This window comes from Patagioenas fasciata, chromosome 1, assembly GCF_037038585.1.
Source record: "Patagioenas fasciata isolate bPatFas1 chromosome 1, bPatFas1.hap1, whole genome shotgun sequence".
In the NCBI taxonomy this organism is placed as follows: Eukaryota; Metazoa; Chordata; class Aves; order Columbiformes; family Columbidae; genus Patagioenas; species Patagioenas fasciata.
Genome location: NC_092520.1, coordinates 95,953,503 through 95,973,858, shown reverse-complemented (window position 1 = coordinate 95,973,858; position 20,356 = coordinate 95,953,503). Strand labels below are relative to the sequence as shown.

At 39.6% G+C, this 20,356-nt stretch overlaps 1 protein-coding gene across 1 annotated transcript in view; it reads right to left on the bottom strand.

The window, feature by feature from the left end:
- Positions 1-6,379: 6,379 nt before the first annotated feature.
- The window catches only part of BACE2 (beta-secretase 2), a 53,492-nt gene continuing 39,515 nt past the window's right edge, over positions 6,380-20,356 (bottom strand). The window contains exons 8-9 of the mRNA XM_065861602.2: positions 19,196-19,364; positions 6,380-13,248 (exon numbers count right to left, since the gene is read on the bottom strand). Of these exons, the coding sequence (XP_065717674.1) occupies positions 12,995-13,248; positions 19,196-19,364 (423 nt within the window). The 3' untranslated portion in view covers positions 6,380-12,994. The remainder of the gene's footprint in view (positions 13,249-19,195; positions 19,365-20,356) is intronic.

Here is a 20,356-nt window from a genome sequence, read left to right as displayed (position 1 = left end):
TTTGCCACAGAAAGAAATCAAATGGCTGGTGGGATCAAAAGGAAGGCTCAAACACCATCCAGCAGCCTGTTTGAGAAGCTGTTTCCACCCATATCTTGAAATAAGCCAGTTATTTTTAAGTCTGTTGAACCCAGCCCAGAAAGCAAACAGCAAGCAAAGGAAGAGCTTTTTCCTGGTGATGGACAGGGGCTTCCTGGTGTTTTAGCTGTTGAGGCCAGGGAGCAGGGCCCCACTGGAGCCCCCTCCTCCTTCCTTCAGCCACCACCATGGCCCTGGGATGGCACAAGCCCTACCATGGGCACCAGCCCACTGGGCCAAGCCCTTGGTTCATCTGTTCCTGCAGTGTGCCCTGCGGGTGCTGTGAGCAAGGTGCTGTGCATGCTTGCCTGGACGTTTCCTTCCCCATGGGGTAGCTTGGTCATTCCCTGGACCCCATCACCCCACCAAAAAACCTGGCACTATTTTGCAACGTGGAGCAGCACCCCCACATCTCTCCTGCTCCCCAGCCTCCCAGGCCAGATGTAAGAAGCACGAAACTACAGCACAATGCTGGCAGTGCCTGATTTCTAGCTTGTAGCAGATGAAATGAAATAAAGGAGTGACCCATCAGGAACCCTGCATTATGGGCTTGATTTTCTGTTTTTAAAAGTCCCAGTTTTCCAAAATGTTGTGGTTGATGGGTGTTTACAGGCCTGTGTGGGTGCTGAGCCCCACCAGCACAAGTCAGCCCTAACCTTAACTGAGGAAATCACAGCTCACATCAAAGACAACTTCTAAGGACCGAAGTAGCCACTTAAACATGTTCAGGAAACAGCCCCGAAAAACCCCAAGTTGGGCAAAACCCAAACAAGAAAGCTAGTAATTTTATTTGAAATTTACTCAACTACACTGTGAATCAGTATTTGCCCTTAAAACTCTCTGATTTAGTTTCCCTTACCCTTCTTAGTTCCCTCTGCATCTAGTGATGCACAGAAATTATGTTTAGGTCAGCAAACAGATTAAGAAAATCCTGCAGGAGGGCAGCACAAATCAAGATGTCAGCCAGACTGAGGCTTTTGCCTTCCTCACAGGACACCTATGAAAGCCATAGATGCTTCTAGTCCCTGGAGAAGAGGTGTTTCTTGTCCTCGTCTGTGAGTAGGGTATTCTTGTATCCTATAAATGGCAGATAAAACATGAAGGAGTAGTTGCTGTTGGTTATTGTCAAAAGTACTGGAGCTTGCAAATGAAAAGCATAATCCAATAAAACCTAGGTGTGTGAATAACTAAAGTGGCAGCAGGGGACAAATAAGCCTAAGAAATGAAAAGTATAGGACAAAAAAGAAAAGGAGTAATGAATAGGCAAGAGAAAGTTAAGGACAACACTGTTCTGGGTTACTCTTATAACTATAAAGTTATTTCTACCAGAACTGTTATCCTGCAAGATGGCACATCAGAAATATCTCTGCTAATAAACAATCAAAACTATTGAAGAATGCATTTCTACCCTTTAAAGCAAAGATAACGTATCTTTAAGCTTGAAATGCTACAGTTCATAGCAGCCAAATGAAAAATTCTGATGATCTTACTAAAGGAAGCAAAATTAAGTACAACTCCGGATAGCTTAATTTTGAAATGAGCCTTGGTGGGTCACAGACTCCATGAATAAAAACTTTAAGCTTCCAGGAGCTTTGTTACGGCCTCACTGTAAAAAAAAAACCAAAACCAACAACTCATTAGTGATCAGTGTCTATCGTATAACTGCCAGTTTACCTGCTTTTACCCACAAGAAAAATGTGGCAGGTTACTTCTTTTTCATTACTGCCTAAACCATACTGAACTATTCCTAGGCGTTTGCTACAAACAGGCAACACAGTAATCTGTTTGCTTGCTGGCCAAAGCCCAGGGATCCAATGGTCTCTAGGTGAGGGGATCTTAAATGCCAAAGGATTAGGAAATTTTAAAATGTTTTACTTCAGTTATCTCAGTTTTGTGGCTGCAAAAGAAACACGATGCTGTTCTTCCTTTAGTAATTAATCAAAGATGTGGGATGCAGAACACTTTTGAAGTATCATTATTCCTGTTCATTCTGTAACCATTCATTCTGTAATTTGAAAGCTTAGAGGAAAAACTTTCAAAAACATTAATCTTCACTCTCAATGCCTGTGAGGCTATAAGACTTTTTGGTGATAAGTAGCACAGGAAACAAATGACTCTTGCAGACACTAAATGGAGCTGGTGAATGTACATACACATTGTTTATGTGTTAGTCTTGTCTTATCACAAAAGTCACAGTCTTTAAAGAAAGTTTATAGGCATTTGTTAACACTGTAACATTACAATAGAGCAAGTTCCTGCTTACCCTTTGAGCCACTGTATCTCCAGAGGTATTTGCTGCATCCAACACACTTGGCTAAACATTTTGCAAAAGTGTCATTCCAGTCCTCATAGCTATTTAATTTACATGTTCTCTGCTCACCTGCAAATGGCCAAAAATTTATTTTTAATCTTGCTAGGATGAATTAAAAGAACTTGATGATTCAAAACTGAGGTGGAGTTTGCAGGGCAGAGAAAGAATATTGTATCAAATCTTTCCTTGTAGGGGTCACAAGGATTTCAAGGGCTACTAGAAAAACTAGACCCCCTACATAAAATATTGCATATAAATATTGCATAAAATATTGCATATAAAATATGCAACTGATGCTTAAGTTAATTGATTTTACCTAAGACTTGGACAGATAACATACACATGGGCGACAGGGGCGGCAGTGTGGAAGAGCAGCTTTTAAGCTGCCGTAAAACAGCCATGTCCGTGCCCATAATACAAGTAGAACCTCAGCATCCTGAATTGTTGTAGCATGGTAATGTGGAGAAATAAGGATTTAAATGTGTATTTTAATACAAGGACTTGTTTTGTGGGGTTTTTTGGTTTGTTTGGTTGATTGGTTTGTTTTGGTGTATCTCGAATATCTTCTTGAAACCCAGGAACAAATACTCAGAACAAGATGACAACTTTTAAATACCTCTTTCGTGGATATATTAAAATCTTAACACCTTTACCCCAGACATGCAAAAATAGATAATATAGCAAAAGGCAAAAAGTAAGCAATGATCAGTCAGATAGAGATTTACCATAGGGAGCTGGATTGTGAAGTCCCTGCTAGCAGCAATCCCAAAGCTCTTGTAGCTTGATGACGTCCTGTGGTATGTCCTGGAACTCTTCCCTAAGCCGTTCTGTCAACACCAGTTTCTCAACAGGGACCCAAGTCTGACACCACCGTGACAGGTTCAGGACATCCAAAGGTGATGGTGGAGTTCTAAAAGAATAAAAAAAACCACAGTAAATCCACTGTTGAACTGCAGTCCACACACAAAGTGAGAGAGCTGGATTTCTTTCAGACCTACCTTCTAGAGAGAGGCAAGAGAGAAAAAGGGTATCATCACCTTACCTGTGGGCCAAGATGGCAACAGATGTGGGCAGTCACAGTGGGTTGATATTGCAGGAAGGTGTGGGAAAAAGGTGGGTATAGGTTAGTCAATGGAAGGAAATATATGTGCAAAGCAGAGCACTGTAAAAATACACCAGCAGTTAAAAATCAGTATAAAACATCAGCCTAATAAATGTTCAAGATGTACAACAATAAAAAACTCATACAGTAAGAATACAGGAAGCTGAAGTTAATGTTAAGCTTACAATAAAAAAACCAAACAAACAAAACCAAACTTCAATCAAAGAAAAAGTATAGAGTATTCTTATACGTAATACTTCAGAATAGGGCTGGGTGCATGAAAAGAAAAACGTTGAAGAATGACAGTACCTTGTTTATTCACAAAAAGTAGTTCTATCTAGCTAACAACTATAAAAATCCAATACACTAATATTTATGTATACACTGGCAGCATAGATTTTTGTAGTCTTTACAACAACCTGTGTTTCTTAGGAAATGCTATTGAATTTCCTAGAAAAACAAATGATGAGTCAAGGTATAGGCAGACGGTACTTGTAAGCCTCTAGAAGGAGAAAAAAAGAAAACAAAACCATTTATTTTTTAAAACAGTTTGGTTTTGTGCAGAAAGGGAAGAACAGTTAATGTTTACAGTTTAAGTAGCCATCAGAATTACATGTTGTCCTGAAAAATTACATCGAGCACTTGAATTGTAAACCTTCACGTCTATGCTGCACTGTGGTTATCAAAAAAGCTGTATTCTTGCAATAAATTCTTTTGTGTTTCATACACAGACTTAAAAGGTGCTTTGTCTAGATGGGCTAGCTTTAATGGGGAAAGATGAACAACAGAAATGTGAATGAACAGACAGTTCTACAGTTTTTCCATAAGCCTGAGGCACAGAGAGTGCTCTGAAGATGACAGCAATTTCAGAAGCATAGGAGACATTCAAGCACAAGAAAATATTTGAAAGCTTGCACAGTACCTCTGTGAGCAGAGCTGTGTAATAATATGTCAGCTTCACTGACAGGACAGCAATAAGCAGAGCCAGACAGCTTGCCAAAGTGTGAAATAAAACCACTATATTAAACAGTTGGTGTGCTAATCTATCTTGCTTGATCAATCCCTTAAGTTTATTAACAGGTGTGCACCATGCTACCTTTAAAGATAAAATCTCGGTGCTTAAAAATCAGCAACTTTTTGAAAGAGGCTTTTTGGGGGAGGGAAGTAGAATATTACTAAACGAGCAGGAGACCTCAAGTGAAGGACCTTTTTAGGTAGTACATTTAAAAAAACCCAACAAAACTAAACAAAAAAACACGAAAAAGAAAGGAAGTACTGCTAATAGAATTCAAGCAAGACAACAGAATTTGCTGTGAAAAGGCTTAAAACTCTTGTATTTGAAAAACAAACCACGTGCGCCACCTCCCGGGGTACAAAACACAGAGCACAGTAACCACCCTCCTCCTGGTTCTCTGAAGGTAAGAAACCAGCACTGCCAGGGTGGGTGCCTCTGGTAAGGACAGGGACATTCCATTTGCATGCCTTCTTGATTTATAGTTTAGGGAAGTAGACAGCAACAGTCCAAAATATTACTTGAATCCATTTCAGATTATCAGAAGCTTCATCTTCTCAAGTTAATACTTCCTGTGCCTGATTTCTATCCAATACTGAAATGAACTGATGAAAAGCTGAAGCAAGAACGTCTCAGTTATTTGGGCACAAGCAAGAAAAGTCATCTTAGAGCTCAGCTTGCCTGCTTCTTCCCCTCTCTGCAGGGTTCAGATGAGATCCAAAGCAGTTCTACTTTCTTTTCAAAGTTAAAGCCAGAAGTTAGAATTGAGAGTCACAAAGTACCAGGAAGAATTTGGATGGGTATAATTTATTGGCTTTGAAGTTCATCTTAGAATCATGGAATTGTTTAGGTTGGAAAAATCCTTTAAGATCATCGAGTCGAACTACTAACCTAACATCGCCAAGTCCACCTGGACACACTGCTGGCTCATGTTCAGCTGGCTGCTGACCAACACCCCCAGGTCCTTTTCCACCAGGCAGCTTTCCAGCCACTCTTCCCCAAGCCTGTAGCTTTGCATGGGGTTATTGTGACACAAGTGCAGGATCTGGCACTTGGCCTCATACAATTGGCCTCAGCTCATCAATCCAGCTGGTCCAGATTGCTCTGTAGAGCCTTCCTACTCCCCAGCACATCAACTCTCCCACCCAACTTGGTGTCATCTGCAAACTTACTGAGGGTGTATTCAATCCCCTCGTCCAGATAATTGATAAAGATATTAAGAAGAGCTGGCCCCGATACTGAGTCCTGGCAAACACCACTTGTACCTGGACACGAACTGGATTTGACTCCATTCACAGCCCTTTGGGCCTGGCTATCCAGCCAGTTCTTTACCCAGTGAAGAATATGCAAGTCCAAGCCATGAGCAGCTAGTTCCTTCAGGAGAATGTTGTGGGAAACAGTGTAAAAGGCTTTACTAAAGGTCAGGTAGACAACATCCACAGCCTTTCCCTCATCCACAAAGCAGGTCACCTTGTCATAGAAAGAGATCAGGTTGGTCAAGCAGGACATGCCTTTCATAAATCCATACGGACTGGGCCTGATTGCTTGGTTGTCCTGTACATGCCACATGATGCCACTCAGGATGATCTGTTCTATGACCTTCCCTGGCACTGAGGTCAGACTGACAGGCCTGTAATTGCCTGGATTCTCCTTCCATCCCTTCTGGTAGATGGGTGTCACATTTTCCAACTTCTAGTCAACTGGGACCTTCCCAGTTAGCCAGGACTGCTGAGAAATGATTGAAAGTAGCTTGATAAGCAGCTCTGCCAGCTCCATCAGTACTCTTGGGTAGATCTCATCTAGCCGCGCAGACTTGACAGGACTCAAATCTTAAAAGATTTAATGTAATGGGATTTAAGAAGACACACACAATAGGTTGAAAGAATTAATCATTTATTATAAGCAGCAGAAAATTTCATTTTTTACATAGTGTTTATCTGAAAATGGCAAGACCTGAAAGTACAAAATACCAGTTCTTGGAAAATGCAGTGATGAAGCTTGACAGTAAGTGGGATACACATCCTAACATCACCTGAAGACTGAATTAAAAAGACTATACCCCTTTTTTAAAATTTTTGATCCCATTTTCCTTTCAGACAACCTTATATCTCATTTATTAAAAAAAAAAATCAGGTGAAGAAATGCCCCTATAGGATGGAATTATTTCCTTGAAGGTGAAATCCTTTCCACGCTCCCTAAGCAACTATCAAATAACAGTTGACGTAGTTTCAAAGTCTTAAAATATTTCTGCATCTTCATATAAACATTTCAATAAAAAGTGTGAACTGCCTGTTTCAGATAAATCTTTTTTAAACCACTCAACCTTGTATAGTTTATGAACACATAGACTATTGGCTAGCAAAGCAATTTTTTCCAGGACATACTGCAGTAATCTATGCCTTGGTGCTATCCGGAAATTGTCTGTTGTCTTTTCAGTACCACTTCAACATGATTTTCTTTAGTCAATTTCCCCCCCCAGCATTTTCCAAAGGACAGCTATGTTGCAAATACAGCCATTTAAACATTCAGTTACTCTCTAACAACACAGGAATAAACATACCCTTTGCAGGTTTGACATGGCTCTGTGAAAATTTCCCTCTTCAAAGAGGCATGTGATGAGAGGACAAACAATGTAGTTTATTCAAGTATTTTGGCTAAGTACATGTCACTGTAAAATCAGAGCAGGCTGAGTTGCTCAACTGGAAAAAGCAGTCTCAGCCAGAAAGAAGAGCCAACAGACAGTAAGAGTCCACTACACTTGGTGGTAGGACAAAAAACGGCAAGGCCTTCAAGGAAGAAGCTGTCATCAGCTTAAGGAATGGTACTCTCACAGCTCCTCATGGTCCTCCTCTCCACCCCTGTATTTCACAGGGACTGCGAAAAAGGAAAAGGTACAGGACCAGTGAGGAAGAGCAAGCAGTGAAGTATTTCCAAGTGGGAAGTGAAAGAGGTCTAGGAAATGTAGTCAAATGCACAAAGGGGTTCTTTGCACAAAGACAAATTCAGGGACTACTGCCATAGATGAAGTTTTGGCTCTAATTCTTCTCCCAATACTAATGCAAGTATTTTCAATCTAGAGGTAATTTCTAAAGCCTTACAAAGGACTTTAAAACAAGCCTGAGAATGGTCACTAAGAAAAACGTAACTTTCGTTAAAAGGCTGAATTTTGGATAAAGACGTCTTCAACTTCTAGGAACGTTTTTTTGGGGGGAAGAGAGGGCCATAAAACAATCAGAAAAATCAGAAAATTTACAGCAAGCAAATTAGTAGAACAGTAGCTATACTGAAATACATTCTTTTAAAGTGATTATCATCAATTAAAAAAAAAGCGAACACATATTGCAGACAACTTCCTTTCAAATGCTGAAAATTACCTTCAGTGTTTTACTTTTTGGCTAGCTTAAAAGAAATTCTGCATATGCCTTCATAGCATAATCTAAAATTCCCAGTATTTCAAGAACTACCCACCCACAAAGATCCAGCCAAAGCCTAGACATAGTGAAAAGAAAGAAATAAAAAAGGCAAATGCAAAACATTCTTATATTACTACTGTACAGTCAGAGATGTCAACAGGTTTTAAATGAACCTATTCTGTTGCTTACAGGTTCTTGTTAGATGTGAGGCACATCACTGTGTGCTTTGTTATATAGAGAGGGGAATGAATACTCAGTAACAGGCAAGTTATTCCACTTAAAGATGATCATGCCCCTTATTCACCTAGGAGTGGATAAGTCCCAGCAGCAACAATAGGTACCTTAGAGTACACTGGCTCTCAAAATACTCAGACAAGTGAACTCTTGCCAAAGAAGCCAGGTGGCTGACTGACGTTACATGTACAGCAGCTTGTCAGCGACTGCAGTCGCTCTCCCATTCTGCTCTACCCAGGTGCCTCAGCCTTGATCTGGAAGTCTGGCAGAAGACACAATTATTTAGCATCTCCACATTTCACATGACCTGCCAGCTTCAGTTCACTGTAGCCCCTTTCCCAGTTAGTGCAAGTTGTAGCAGTGGCTTTTGTGGTATGGATCCATCTCATCCAGGGGTTTGGCTGAATCCTACAAATGTATTTCAGGTAATGTTTCTGAGGAGCCATTACCAGGACTCTGGATTACTCATAAGCCTGGCCTAATGTCTAATTAGGCCCCAGAAGCCAGAAAATCTGACTGGCTTAGAAGATCTCTCACATAAACATTACCAATCTGTCTTCACGTCTCTGAACAGCAGCAAGAACTCCAGCAGTCAGAAATGAACAATTTATCAGAGAGTCAAGTTTGACAGGAACTAATGTCTTAGTAAATTGCAAAGACCTTTCTTAAAAGGACCAGTCCATTACGCTCTTACAATTTTTAATGAAAGATAGCTTACTTACTTACTTCTCTTACCATAATTTCTTTACTTTCACCTTCACAGGTCATTGTACCAGTCCCCTTCATTACGCAGCTCATGTTACTAGGTAAATATATATGAAGCTAACGTCTGAGATATGACAACCAACCAACCTAGTTGTTGGAAACCTCCACAGAAACCAAAGCAGCTTTCAGCATCACAATAATTCTGGATTATCAGAAAAAATAAAGACCATTCTCTCTCTGAAAATGTGCTGTGTTAAGCAACTCTTATGCACCTTTTCATACTTAAAAGGAAAATGTTAGCATACAAATGGTTCATCCTTCAGTGAAACAGCCAGCTGACACACAGCAAGTAACTGGGTAAAATAGCCCTAGGTTGGCTTGAGCTTATAAAGAGTTAACTGTAGTTCAGCAACTGACATGTTAACATGAGATCCCAAAACTGATAGCTCTTCGATTACCACTAGTTAACCTGTACAGCATCAAAGCTGAGAACTGGAATGGTGTGTTGCCTTGATAAATTGCCTTTAGTTTGATCTAACCTACAACTCCTAAATACAAGCTCTTTCACCTTAAAAACAGAACAATTCCCTCTTCCTAACTTGTTTTACAGAACCTGAAAAAAAATGCTTATTAAAATTCTTCATCTATTTTGTTCAGCATTTAAATTGAGCCAAAAAGCCCATGATAATATTTCTAAAACTTGTGAAGGCAGTGGGATAGAACTAACATATTCCCATGCCCGAACTCAGGTTTAAGTACTTGAACTCAAATTACACATCTCCAAATCCCTAATGATTGAACTGATAGCATCAATTATCTAAAAGGCTGCATCCAATGAAACACAGCTTTTTGACATTTTCATGGTACATGATATTACATTCACACTAGGAAAATACTGATTCTGCAAGAAATATTGGTACGTATGCAAGGAATGATTTGGAGACATGTGATGTGGGACATCTTATCTTCCACAATAAAGAGAGAATTTCCAATATTTTCCAGCACCATCTTCACTCAAATCTATGTTTTTTGGCTCTTTTTATTTATTTTTATCAATACTTTTAATATGTATACTTTTTAAAGATATGGTTTAATCTTATCTCTGAAGTTAGTTAACATAAGCATAAAATACCTCTCAGCACTCTCCTTTAAAAAAATATATATATCAGGGAAAGAGATCACTAGTAAGACACACTTGGTAACACTGTGGTCTATCACTGTATTTCACCTTTCATAGAAAAATGCTCAAGAGCATTATTTTTCTTAATGTGCTGTAGGCTAGAAATGAACCCTCAAGGGTTTCTATTGCTCTTCTTGTTGCCAGAGCAACAAAGCAATACTCACCTGAATATTTGCCAGTGTAAGTATCAATTTACAAGCTGAGCCGAAGTTTGTGCTGCTAGCAGATGTCACTAACAGCATTTTTTACTATAAGCCAAATTTTAGTAGCAAGGGATGACATGAAAACTCAAAAATACATTACTATTCCATTTGTGCTACTTGATTATTACTCATAAAATTCAAGTGTTTCTATTAAAATGTCTTGACCAATGATATTTAAAGTGAAAGGATAACACTGAAAGGCTTTTATATGAAACCTAGCGCAATAAGAAGACTTTGTTAAGCAACCCAGAAGAAACCTTGCATGCCATTAGAAAGCATATTAGGAACCTTTCCCAATAAACTCCTTCTTAAAACCCTTTGTGGTAAGGAGATAGGAGGGGGTAGGGAGAAGAAGGAAGCAGCTAAGAAACATTTTAAGAGCATAAAAGTGTTATTACTTTCTGAATTGAAAAAGGGTTCATTGTTTACCACTGTATCAATCCAAATATTCACACTGTGTTTCTGTTTGAAACAGGTGACAGAAACACTACTTATATTACCATATTGTAGAAGAAGGAATACAGCTCTGAAATTATTTGTTATGTGTCAAACCAAACCCAGGAGGACAATACGGAACCAAATCACAGAATTGGAAACATCGGTCTCTTTTCAGAACAAAGGCTATTGATTTGAGAAAAACTCAAGGGAACTTCTTCTTGCTATAACATGTACTAAAAATTCTAATTATAAGACATTGAGAGATGTATGGAAAATAGAATAGGGAGAAGACACCTAAGCTCTATAGTTTCTTATATTCTTTATAATTCATCACTTTTCTCCTCCTAAAACCTAAGAGGCAGAGGAAGAAGGAAGCAAACACTAAATTTCCTCCTATTTCCAAGTCCTAATTCCAACAGAAATTTTTTTCAGATGTTGGATCACAACACAAATTATTTCAGGCTACTCAGCAAAACAATCTGAAAATGCAAGAATTAAAAAGGACAGAAAACCACAGGCACTTCCAGTTATGAAGTGAAATACACAAGTTAGTTTAAAAAAAAACCAGCAGTGCTTTATTTTCACACACATTATGTGCACCTCTGTAAAAGCACCATTCCTGAAAAAAAGAAATCTTTGCATATTTCACGCAGAGTTGAATGCAGAGGCAGTGTGAATCAGAAAGCTATATGAAGGGATTATAGGCAGCAAATTTTCTAGGCAAGGAACTGGGAAATTCAGAGCTAAACTTCCACTTTTTTCCCACACAGATATGCAAGCTGTTCTGCTATCGAAACACAAAAAGCAAACAAAACCCCAGATAACTAATAGTTATTACCAGACTCCTCAACCCTGCACTGTTTATCTTTCAAGCCAACTACACCGGCATTATAGAAAAGCAATGGAGGTCCTGGAATGCTTACTGACTCGATACAACAAAAAAAATTTGTCCTATCTGCAAAGAAAATACTGTGTTCTGACCTCAACATTAAGATCTATGCTTGCACAATGCAGGTCTTGTGAAATATATTCCTCTCTGCTCTCTCCCACTATTGTTTTCAGTTTCACCATGTTTGTTTTCAGCCAGTCAGTAAACACACTTTTTGTTTAATTGACACACCAGTGAAGCTAAACTAAACACCTCCAACTGCTTTTCAAGTTGAAAAACAAGCCAGAATTAAGACTTCCACTTTGCAGTCTGTCCGTGAAGATGGATACTCTCCCCCTGAAATTTTAGGTTGCCGAGCTCAGCCAAAAAAAATAACAGTTTGTCTTTCTCATTTTGTTGTTTCCTTTTTGTTACATGTTCACTAGGAATACCAGAAGAGATGGTAGAACACAGACTTTAGCTTTATCATCTATCCATACATATGCAGACCAGCCTTTTTTGAATATCAGTCATCCTCAACTCAAAAATCCCCAAACAAACCAACAACAAACCCCTGCCTTAGGGGAAAACTGAAAGGTGTTTTTTTCGTGCACCAAAGTGGAAGTCATGAAGTACTGTTTTTTTGTAAAATCCACTACTTCAAAGCCAAGGAGTTGCATTTGGTTATATGGAGCATCTTGTGCTTCAAGACCAGTTCTAATCCACATGCTTACCAGTGGTAGCATCCTTGTAAATTAAGAGAGGTAGTCTTGTTTTACACTAAGGCTGAACATATTTGTTTCCCAGTTTTCACCTCCTCAAACTGTTTTGTAATGACACTCAGGAAGGGTGACCCTCTCAAGTGGCAGCAGTGATCTTGAGGAAAAAACCTCACAAACCAACATTTCTTCTGGACCTCGCTTTTCTCTGCTGCTTAAGTCTGACCTTTCTCCCTCCCCCACACCATGTGCACAGTTTCTAAATGAACTGATGTAAACAGACAGCAGTATTCATTTAATGCAATTAATAAGAAAGATCATTAAGTTTTTTCTCTTTTTCTACAGTCAAGGCTTGATTAGTTAGAAAATACTGACAGCTCCTTTTTTTGTGATAGAGAGATGGACAATTTTGTTCAGACAGTGGAAGAACATAATGATGTGTTTTTTCTTTCTTTCCTTTTTTTAAAAGAAGTTACTATTGAGAGCATAAAGGCTCGTTGTACTGTAGTAGCAAATCCAGTACCGTAGCACTTAAGAGGTGGTTAACAGTGCTTTGGTTCAGAATCAGTGTTAGAAAATAAAGCTTAAAAAGTGATGATGCAGGATATTTGGCAGGATTTCAACAGCGATTTGTAATGAATGTAGAAAGGACTGGGGCATTGGCTTCTCCCCCTTGGCAAAGTATTTTGCTCTTCATTCTGTTTAAGTCCCAGGTTTCACAATCAAGTTTCTCACTTCCATCGATGACGCACTAAAGAGGATTCGTCATTGACCACGTCATTGTCGGTGTAGCGATGCTGACACCGTGGTGGAATAAGCAGCAGGATGATCAGTACAAGGAGGATAATTCCACACAAGCTCATGAGAGCATAGGAGGCAATCCACAACACTGGTTCATGAAAAGAAACACTAGAAACACAGTTGCTTGCAACATCTGCTGTTGTGAAAGGGCCTTCAATCTCAGATACTGGAGCGCCGTCAACTTCTGAGAAATTACAAAAAGAAGAACATTAAGTCTATAGACACCATTTAAAAGCAAATAAAAAAAGATCTAGCTTAAATACTTATACATCCCTCTTCCTCCATCATCATACATCTCAGCATACTCATGTTTTATTGTATTTTGCATTGCAATAAAAATATTAGTATTCCATGTCTATAAAATGGGAATCTGAAGCATAAGAAAACCATGACACTCCCACATCTACACAGGCTGTCAACAAGAAAGCAGACATTTAAATAAGGTTTCCCACAGCCCAAATTAAAACACAAGTCATGGGATCACCTTTTCTATCTGGACTAACCTTTCAGAAATGTCAATTTAACAAAGCTTAAAAATCCTATACAACACCTACACTGGAATAGGTCAGGGCCTGGGCAGTTTTTGTTTCTGGAACAACAACTGGAAGAGTACCTCAGATGATTCTTACATCTTCTGTGTTTGCTATCTCCAGGGTCTTAGGGAGCAGCATGCAGGATCATTAGCTTCACAGATACCTTAAAGGACTGTATGCTAAACACAAGGTGCAAGGCAGAAAGTAGCACAGATACTCTTGTGAGTGGAGGTGAAAGTTCAGAAGGAAGGGGAGGTGAAGCAGGAGAGTTGGGTGATAGCTGTACAGAAAAGGGGAACGGTGGAGAGAAAGGTCAACATCAGGAGCGAGGAGCTGGGACATGAAGGAGTACAGCTGTTGGGCAGGGAGGGAGAAGCTAACCAAGCAGCTTGGAAAATGAAGATGACAAAGCTAAGGCGAGAAGCATGAAGGGATGCCTTGGCAGCTCCATTTTCCGAAGGCCAGCCATCTCGGTAACATCACAGACTGTGTGACTTGTTTCATTCCCATCACAAACCCCCACTTGTCAAACCAGTATTTGCTTAAAAAGGGTTATGCTGCCCATGGTTGTCACAGTAACCGTGGCAAGCGCAGCAAAGCTCCCCTGAGTTGTGGACAGGGCTACACGTATTGTAAAGGCAGAGCAAGTGAGTTGCCTAGGGCAACAAAATATTCAGTGCATTTCGTATTTTAGGTCCCTGGCCAGGGAAGAATGGATACCTTTTAGCTTGCTTGGGGCAACTAGGAGTCTGCATTTAGTACTGTCTGTGCATATTAACAAGTTTTCCAAACAGTTGTAATTCACTTCTCTAGTCAGATACTTCAAGATACATTCCTGTATTTCTTATAAAGGCCGCTACATTTCTTGTTTACTTTATGCACAGACAAGCTCTTGCCAAATTGTAAGTGATCCTGCCTATTGAAGACAGCATCCCTTATTTACACATATCTTAGACACGACTCCTGAATGCATGTTTAAAGAGATTAGCATAAAACACCCTTTGGAAGGAAGAGGAGCCCAAGTTTTGGAAAAGGTGTGGGTTTTTTTTTTTTTGTGGAGAAACAAATGCAGAATAGTTGGGCTGCTTTACCTGCAATTTACTGTGAGATATTTTAGTTGGTATTTAGTCCCTGGCCTCATATTATTTTAAGGTTTAAGTCTCATTAACTTAATTGTGGGCTGCAGCTGAAAGAGACAGTTCTGCTCGCCCTGTCCCTTGCTGCCTCTTTTGTATTAGTGCTAGTGATTGCTGGGCTGCAAGGAGAATCAGGGCAACTCGGCAATCTGATGGAAACCCAACCTGTCATAACAAACAAAATGCCCGAATGAGGAATATTCTGTAGAATCACTCAACTGAACCAACCCCTTCTCCAGCTGCAAGTGTAAGAAGACTCCTTTAGCACCAATGCAGAGTTAGAGAGGAGTGGGTGTACCCTGAGGTTGTACCACAAACACCCTAAAACTGGTAGATACCAAACATGTGATCTCTCAGCTGATTAGATGGGTAATAAAATGGTCTGTGTAGCCTATAATGTCAGCATATCTTTGCAAGATACTGTTGTTACATAAATGTGGTAAGGGAAATGCACAATAATGAACAGGCTTGTAAAAGATGATCTAGAAGGTCTATGGCAGAAACCCATTTTGTTCAGAATCCTAGTATTGCACTTTGTCTACCAAGCAATTTTTTCTTCTGTACATCTCACCCCCTCACACCACTTCATTTGTCTCTATGAAGTCCTGCAGCAAAACCAAACTAAACCACATTTAATACTAATGTGAAATGCAAGGCATAAGTATTACTACTTAAGAATTTAGTATTTCGAAGGAAAAAAAAAAGCAGCACAATTTTCCACCTTAGTAATAGTTTTGAAAACAGACGGTCCCTAATTACTCATTATTTGGCTTGAGTACAATAATTACTCCTCTTTAAAAAGGCAATACAAAACTGTTGTCATAGTTGCTGACATTTGAAATTACATTTTGAGAATGCTTGATAGCAGCACAGCCTCTGCTTTCTTCCCTTCAAAAAGAAAAGTTTTCCCTCACCCTCTTCCATCCCCAGAGATATTGGGAGGAAATCAAAAGAGGAAATTTGCCTAAATTGTTCAAACAAGCCCTTAACATAAACTTACAGTCACAAACACTTAGCATATTACACATTAACTGAATTAGGATATTTTGGCATATTTTTTTAGAACATCTGATGGTACCTACCTACAATAAATTCTTCATCTTGAATAAATAAGATTTTCCCCATTATTGATGACTAAACGACAAAAATGGCACCTCTGTAAAAATGCTATTTTATAACATTTGTGTAGAAGTCACACTCTTACCATCTTGGGTGGTTTGGAAAGAAAGCACACCTGAAGTTAGGTCAAATTTATAATAAAGTTCTAAAATGCTGCTTGGAAGTAGCCCCTGGAAGCCACTTAGTCCAGCCTGCTACTGCAAGCAGGACTGTCACCATTAATAGATCAGGTCAGCTGCAGCTTTATCCAGCCAGGTCTCAAAAAACTCTCAGGAGGGAGACGCCATGATCAGTCTGGGAGGCCTGTTTCGGTGCTGCACCACCCTCCTGGAGAAGAAGAAATTCTTCATATCCAAACTCGAACCTTCCTGAATGTAACTGGGGGGGTGTTGCCTTTTGTTACGTAGTTTCACTTGCACTTACCCTTGGATTGCATTCACCTCGGGGCCCGCCATAATCTCCAGATCTTTTTCCACAGGGCTGCTGTTACATTTAGTGGGCCCTTCCCAGACAGCACCCATGCATTGTGGTTTCCTGCTTGAGGTGCAGAACTTTGAGCTTCTGTTCACTGAAACTCTTGAGACTTCTGCTGCCCAGTCCTCTAAGTTACTATGGTCCTTCTGGACTGAAGCTCTGCTATTCATCATGCCATCTATTTTTCCGAGTGTAGTGCCCACAAATTTGGGTGTGTTCTGTCTCATCACAGTTTAGTGTAGAAGTAATTTATGATTACAGTCCTTGGTGCATTTCTTCCCCCAAAAAATACCCAAGTCTTTCTCCTATGATCTGCTCACTTACTACAAAAACACCAGGGGTCTAATGCTGCTCAATACTGAGATACCATCAGGCTGCTTCACTAATACTAACCAGGTGATCTGAACATCTTGTCTCAAGAAGACACTTGATCCAAAACCTTTCCTAGTCATCCTGTAAACAGTAGGTTGCCCCTGAAATTAGCAACAAGCAACCTGAAACAATTTGGTAACAGGCAGAATGAGTCTTAAAGGGTTTCACCTACTGAGGAAAAAGCAAATTTATTTTCCTCCTACAACGGAAGAGCTTCCTGCAGCCATCTACCTAACTCTCCTCACTCTTGGTACATCCTGGAGAAAGAAAAAGGTGCAAGGAGTACTGCATGATAAGCCAGTTCTCATTTCTAGTCTCAGTAGTCTCAAGTCTCAATAGAAACTTGGGAGTTCAATGAAGTTAAAGCTTTTAGTCCCATTCCCCTAATTTTTGTATTCAGCACATTCCCATTTAACATCTTATAAAAACACGCGCTTAAATTTAGGGTTAGCACTCTTGTAAAGAAGAAAGCATAGGCCATTGCAAAGCCACACCAAATGGTCTTTTACACTTCTCTTATTTCTGAAGATTTATGACACCAGTAATTCAATCTAATTTATGCCCACAAACAGACCAAAAAGCTCCAAATAAATGACATTAATGTAGTTGCTATGGAGGACATGGCTGGCCTCCACAGGAAGCCAGTTAGGCAGCTTAATCCCTCACACTGCACTGACTGCTAACCACTCACAGTTGTGGTTTTCTGATGAAAGTAGTGTTAAATATGGAAACCACAAGCTGCGAAAAATGAATTCAGAATAACTGGCACATCCAGCAAAATGTCATCTGCCCCGTGTGAGTGGGGTCTGGCAAATCAGTATACCTTGTCTCAGTCAGTGGTTTGTGTCATCTGATTTCTCAGATCTCATGATGCTAGGTTAGACATATGCATGAAACACGGACAAAGAAACAACGAGAAAATGCCTTTTAGCACCAGCTGGGTATCATCATGTGTCCAAGCTCATGTGAATTCATATTTCATTTCTATTCAGCAAGCTCAGTTCTTCCTCTCTAGACGAGGTTGGCAGAACCACATGAAGTGGCCAAACTCTATGTTTCTATGTAGCAATACTAACATTAAGGTGTTATTATGGTCCCTTGATTTTTTTTTCTTAACAAAGATGTGATTTCAAAGCAGTTCTTACAAGCACCAGCTGGCTTGTGTCCCCTGCTGACTACATGTCGGTCAATATGTACTATCAAAATGTCCCCTCCCCTGTCCATGAATGGCTGCAGTGTGGCAGGGACAGGAGGCAGCTCTACGCTCACTAAAATTGCAGTCTGGAAGGACGAGGAAGAATTAAAGGCAGGACAACCTGGTCTTCAGTATTTGTCTAGTTATGTATCTTTCATCACTGCATGGTACTTCATAGAGGTCTTCATTAAGCAACCCACATCAATATCCAGATTTTCTTTGGTAGCAAGCTCAAAGAGGACCATTTTGAACCCATCAACAATGGAGAGATTAAAAAAAAAAAAAAAAGGCTTTTAAAATGCCCTGGACCTACAGCTCAGCCAGCTAGTATCTCTCTTTTTTTTTCCCCTCAATTACCTGGTTGCATTAAGCACTCAAGTACTTACTGCCCTTACCCTCTCTAACATAAACACTGGGGATTAAAGAAGAACTGTCAGTCCTGGTTCTTTTCTCATGCAAATCTCAGATGATACAGTGTTTTTCCGGGCATAGATCACCTCGGTTTGGGACAGAGACTTGAATATGGGTGCACATCCTTTCCCTCCTCTCCCACTTGCATGTTCTTGTGGTGCCAAAGCAATGTCTCATCAACAAGGAGAGGAAACCCCAAAATTTGTATTTTTAGCTACCCAAAAGAAGAAATAATGAAAAAGCAATAAAGTTAACCATCACTGTAAAATCAGCCAAAAAATATGACCTTTTCCACATTTCCTCAGCAGTTAATTAAAAAAATAATGACTTTTTACTTACACTGACAAAACTATTTGTTTTGAACCAACACAAACACCACAAGTCTTAATTCAAGTTTCATTTTCATCTTAGTTTTTTCTTTGAGTATTTCTGAGAGGCTAAAGAGGCACAATTTACTTTAAGAGAAAAGCACTAGTAAGATGCTTCACTGTGCATATTGAAAGTTAGCTGAATAATCCATTTATCTGCAAATTAGAACAGGAACTATACAAAAACGAAGCTGCATTAAAAACAGGAACCTTGTCTCGTGTAACTGTTGGGGAAAATGCACACAGAGCCAAATGTCTCAGAAAGATCTCTCAGAAGGAAGAACGCAGTGAAGATCCCTGAGCTAAGGGTGATTTACTTCATGCCAAAAGACTGTTGGGTGCCATACAGCTTTCCCCGCTCCCCCCCCGCCTTGAAATCTGAAAAGCTTGGGGTTGCTCAAAAATATACCCTTCACACTTCATGGGTAATCACTCTTTTCCTCATCAGATAAGTGGCAAAGGTGTTTCTCTAAGAGAGCTGATATTTCCTCACTCACCAATTCCTGAACAATATTCCTCTTACCTGCACATGGACTCACTGCAAATCCCACTCTCCTCTGGGCTCTGTCAAATATTACATAAAAGCCTTCCATGACTGTAGCACCAATAACTAGAGCATTCGTGGAGGAAGAAATGCCAAATCGGTAGCACTGTAAATTCTCTCCTATTCCAAGGATGGGTTGAATATAAAGCTATTAAAAAAAAAAAAAAAAAAGCCAGAATGTAAGAAGCAACACCACACAGTACTTAGAAGTTCAGAGCTTTTGATTTTTATATTCACGCACTCCGACTTCACTGGAAATAGAGAATGAACAGGTGCAAACAGATTTCTGTACATGATTTAAAACTGTTCAAAGCTTACAGGCAGGTAAGAGGTAAAGCTCTTGGATTCTAAGCTTAAATTCCAACACAGTCAGTCACTACGTGAAGGTCAACAGCAAATTTCATGAGAGCCACTTTTTCTTACATTTTCCGTAAGGGGAGGATAGCTGAGAAAGAACTTGGGAAATGAACTTGAATTAGAGAATAATTTTATTATTTAAAAAATTATCAGGATGGAATTGATTCAGGGAACATTCAGTGTTAACTTCAAGGCTCTAGATTCATAAATTCAAGTCACATTTTACCCCTTGTCTCCTCAACGAAGATGAAAGATTGCCAGGCTACATGATCAATACAGAAGACGCTTATCATAAGGCTTTACTATGTTTCAAGTTAAAATGCATTTAATAGGTTAATTCTCCCCTTTGCTCCTGACCATCTCCTAAGGTAAAAACTGTATTAGTAATGTTAGAGGATACCAGCCTCTATTGCAACCCATACTGTGAGGGGAAGCCAGAGAGGAAAAATAAACATCACATATTATATTCTAAAATCTGTGATGGAATATTAATACAAGATAAACCAACCAAGTTACAGAAACTGGTGCAGAGATCACATAGGCTCATTGCCAAGACTGTTATATTCAGAAGAAGTGTTCCAATGTGGAATGTCACAAAAAACAAATCAATTTGCTTCCCAAAACAGGAAGATCAAAATGAGCAGAGACACTTCTGTATTGACATCTAATGTGGCTAAGGCTTGTGAAAACAAAAACTTGCCAGCTTTTCCTGACAATTAAAAAAAAATCATTCCCAACTACATGGACTGCACTCAGAGGGAAACTGTGGTGGTGGTTGTTGTT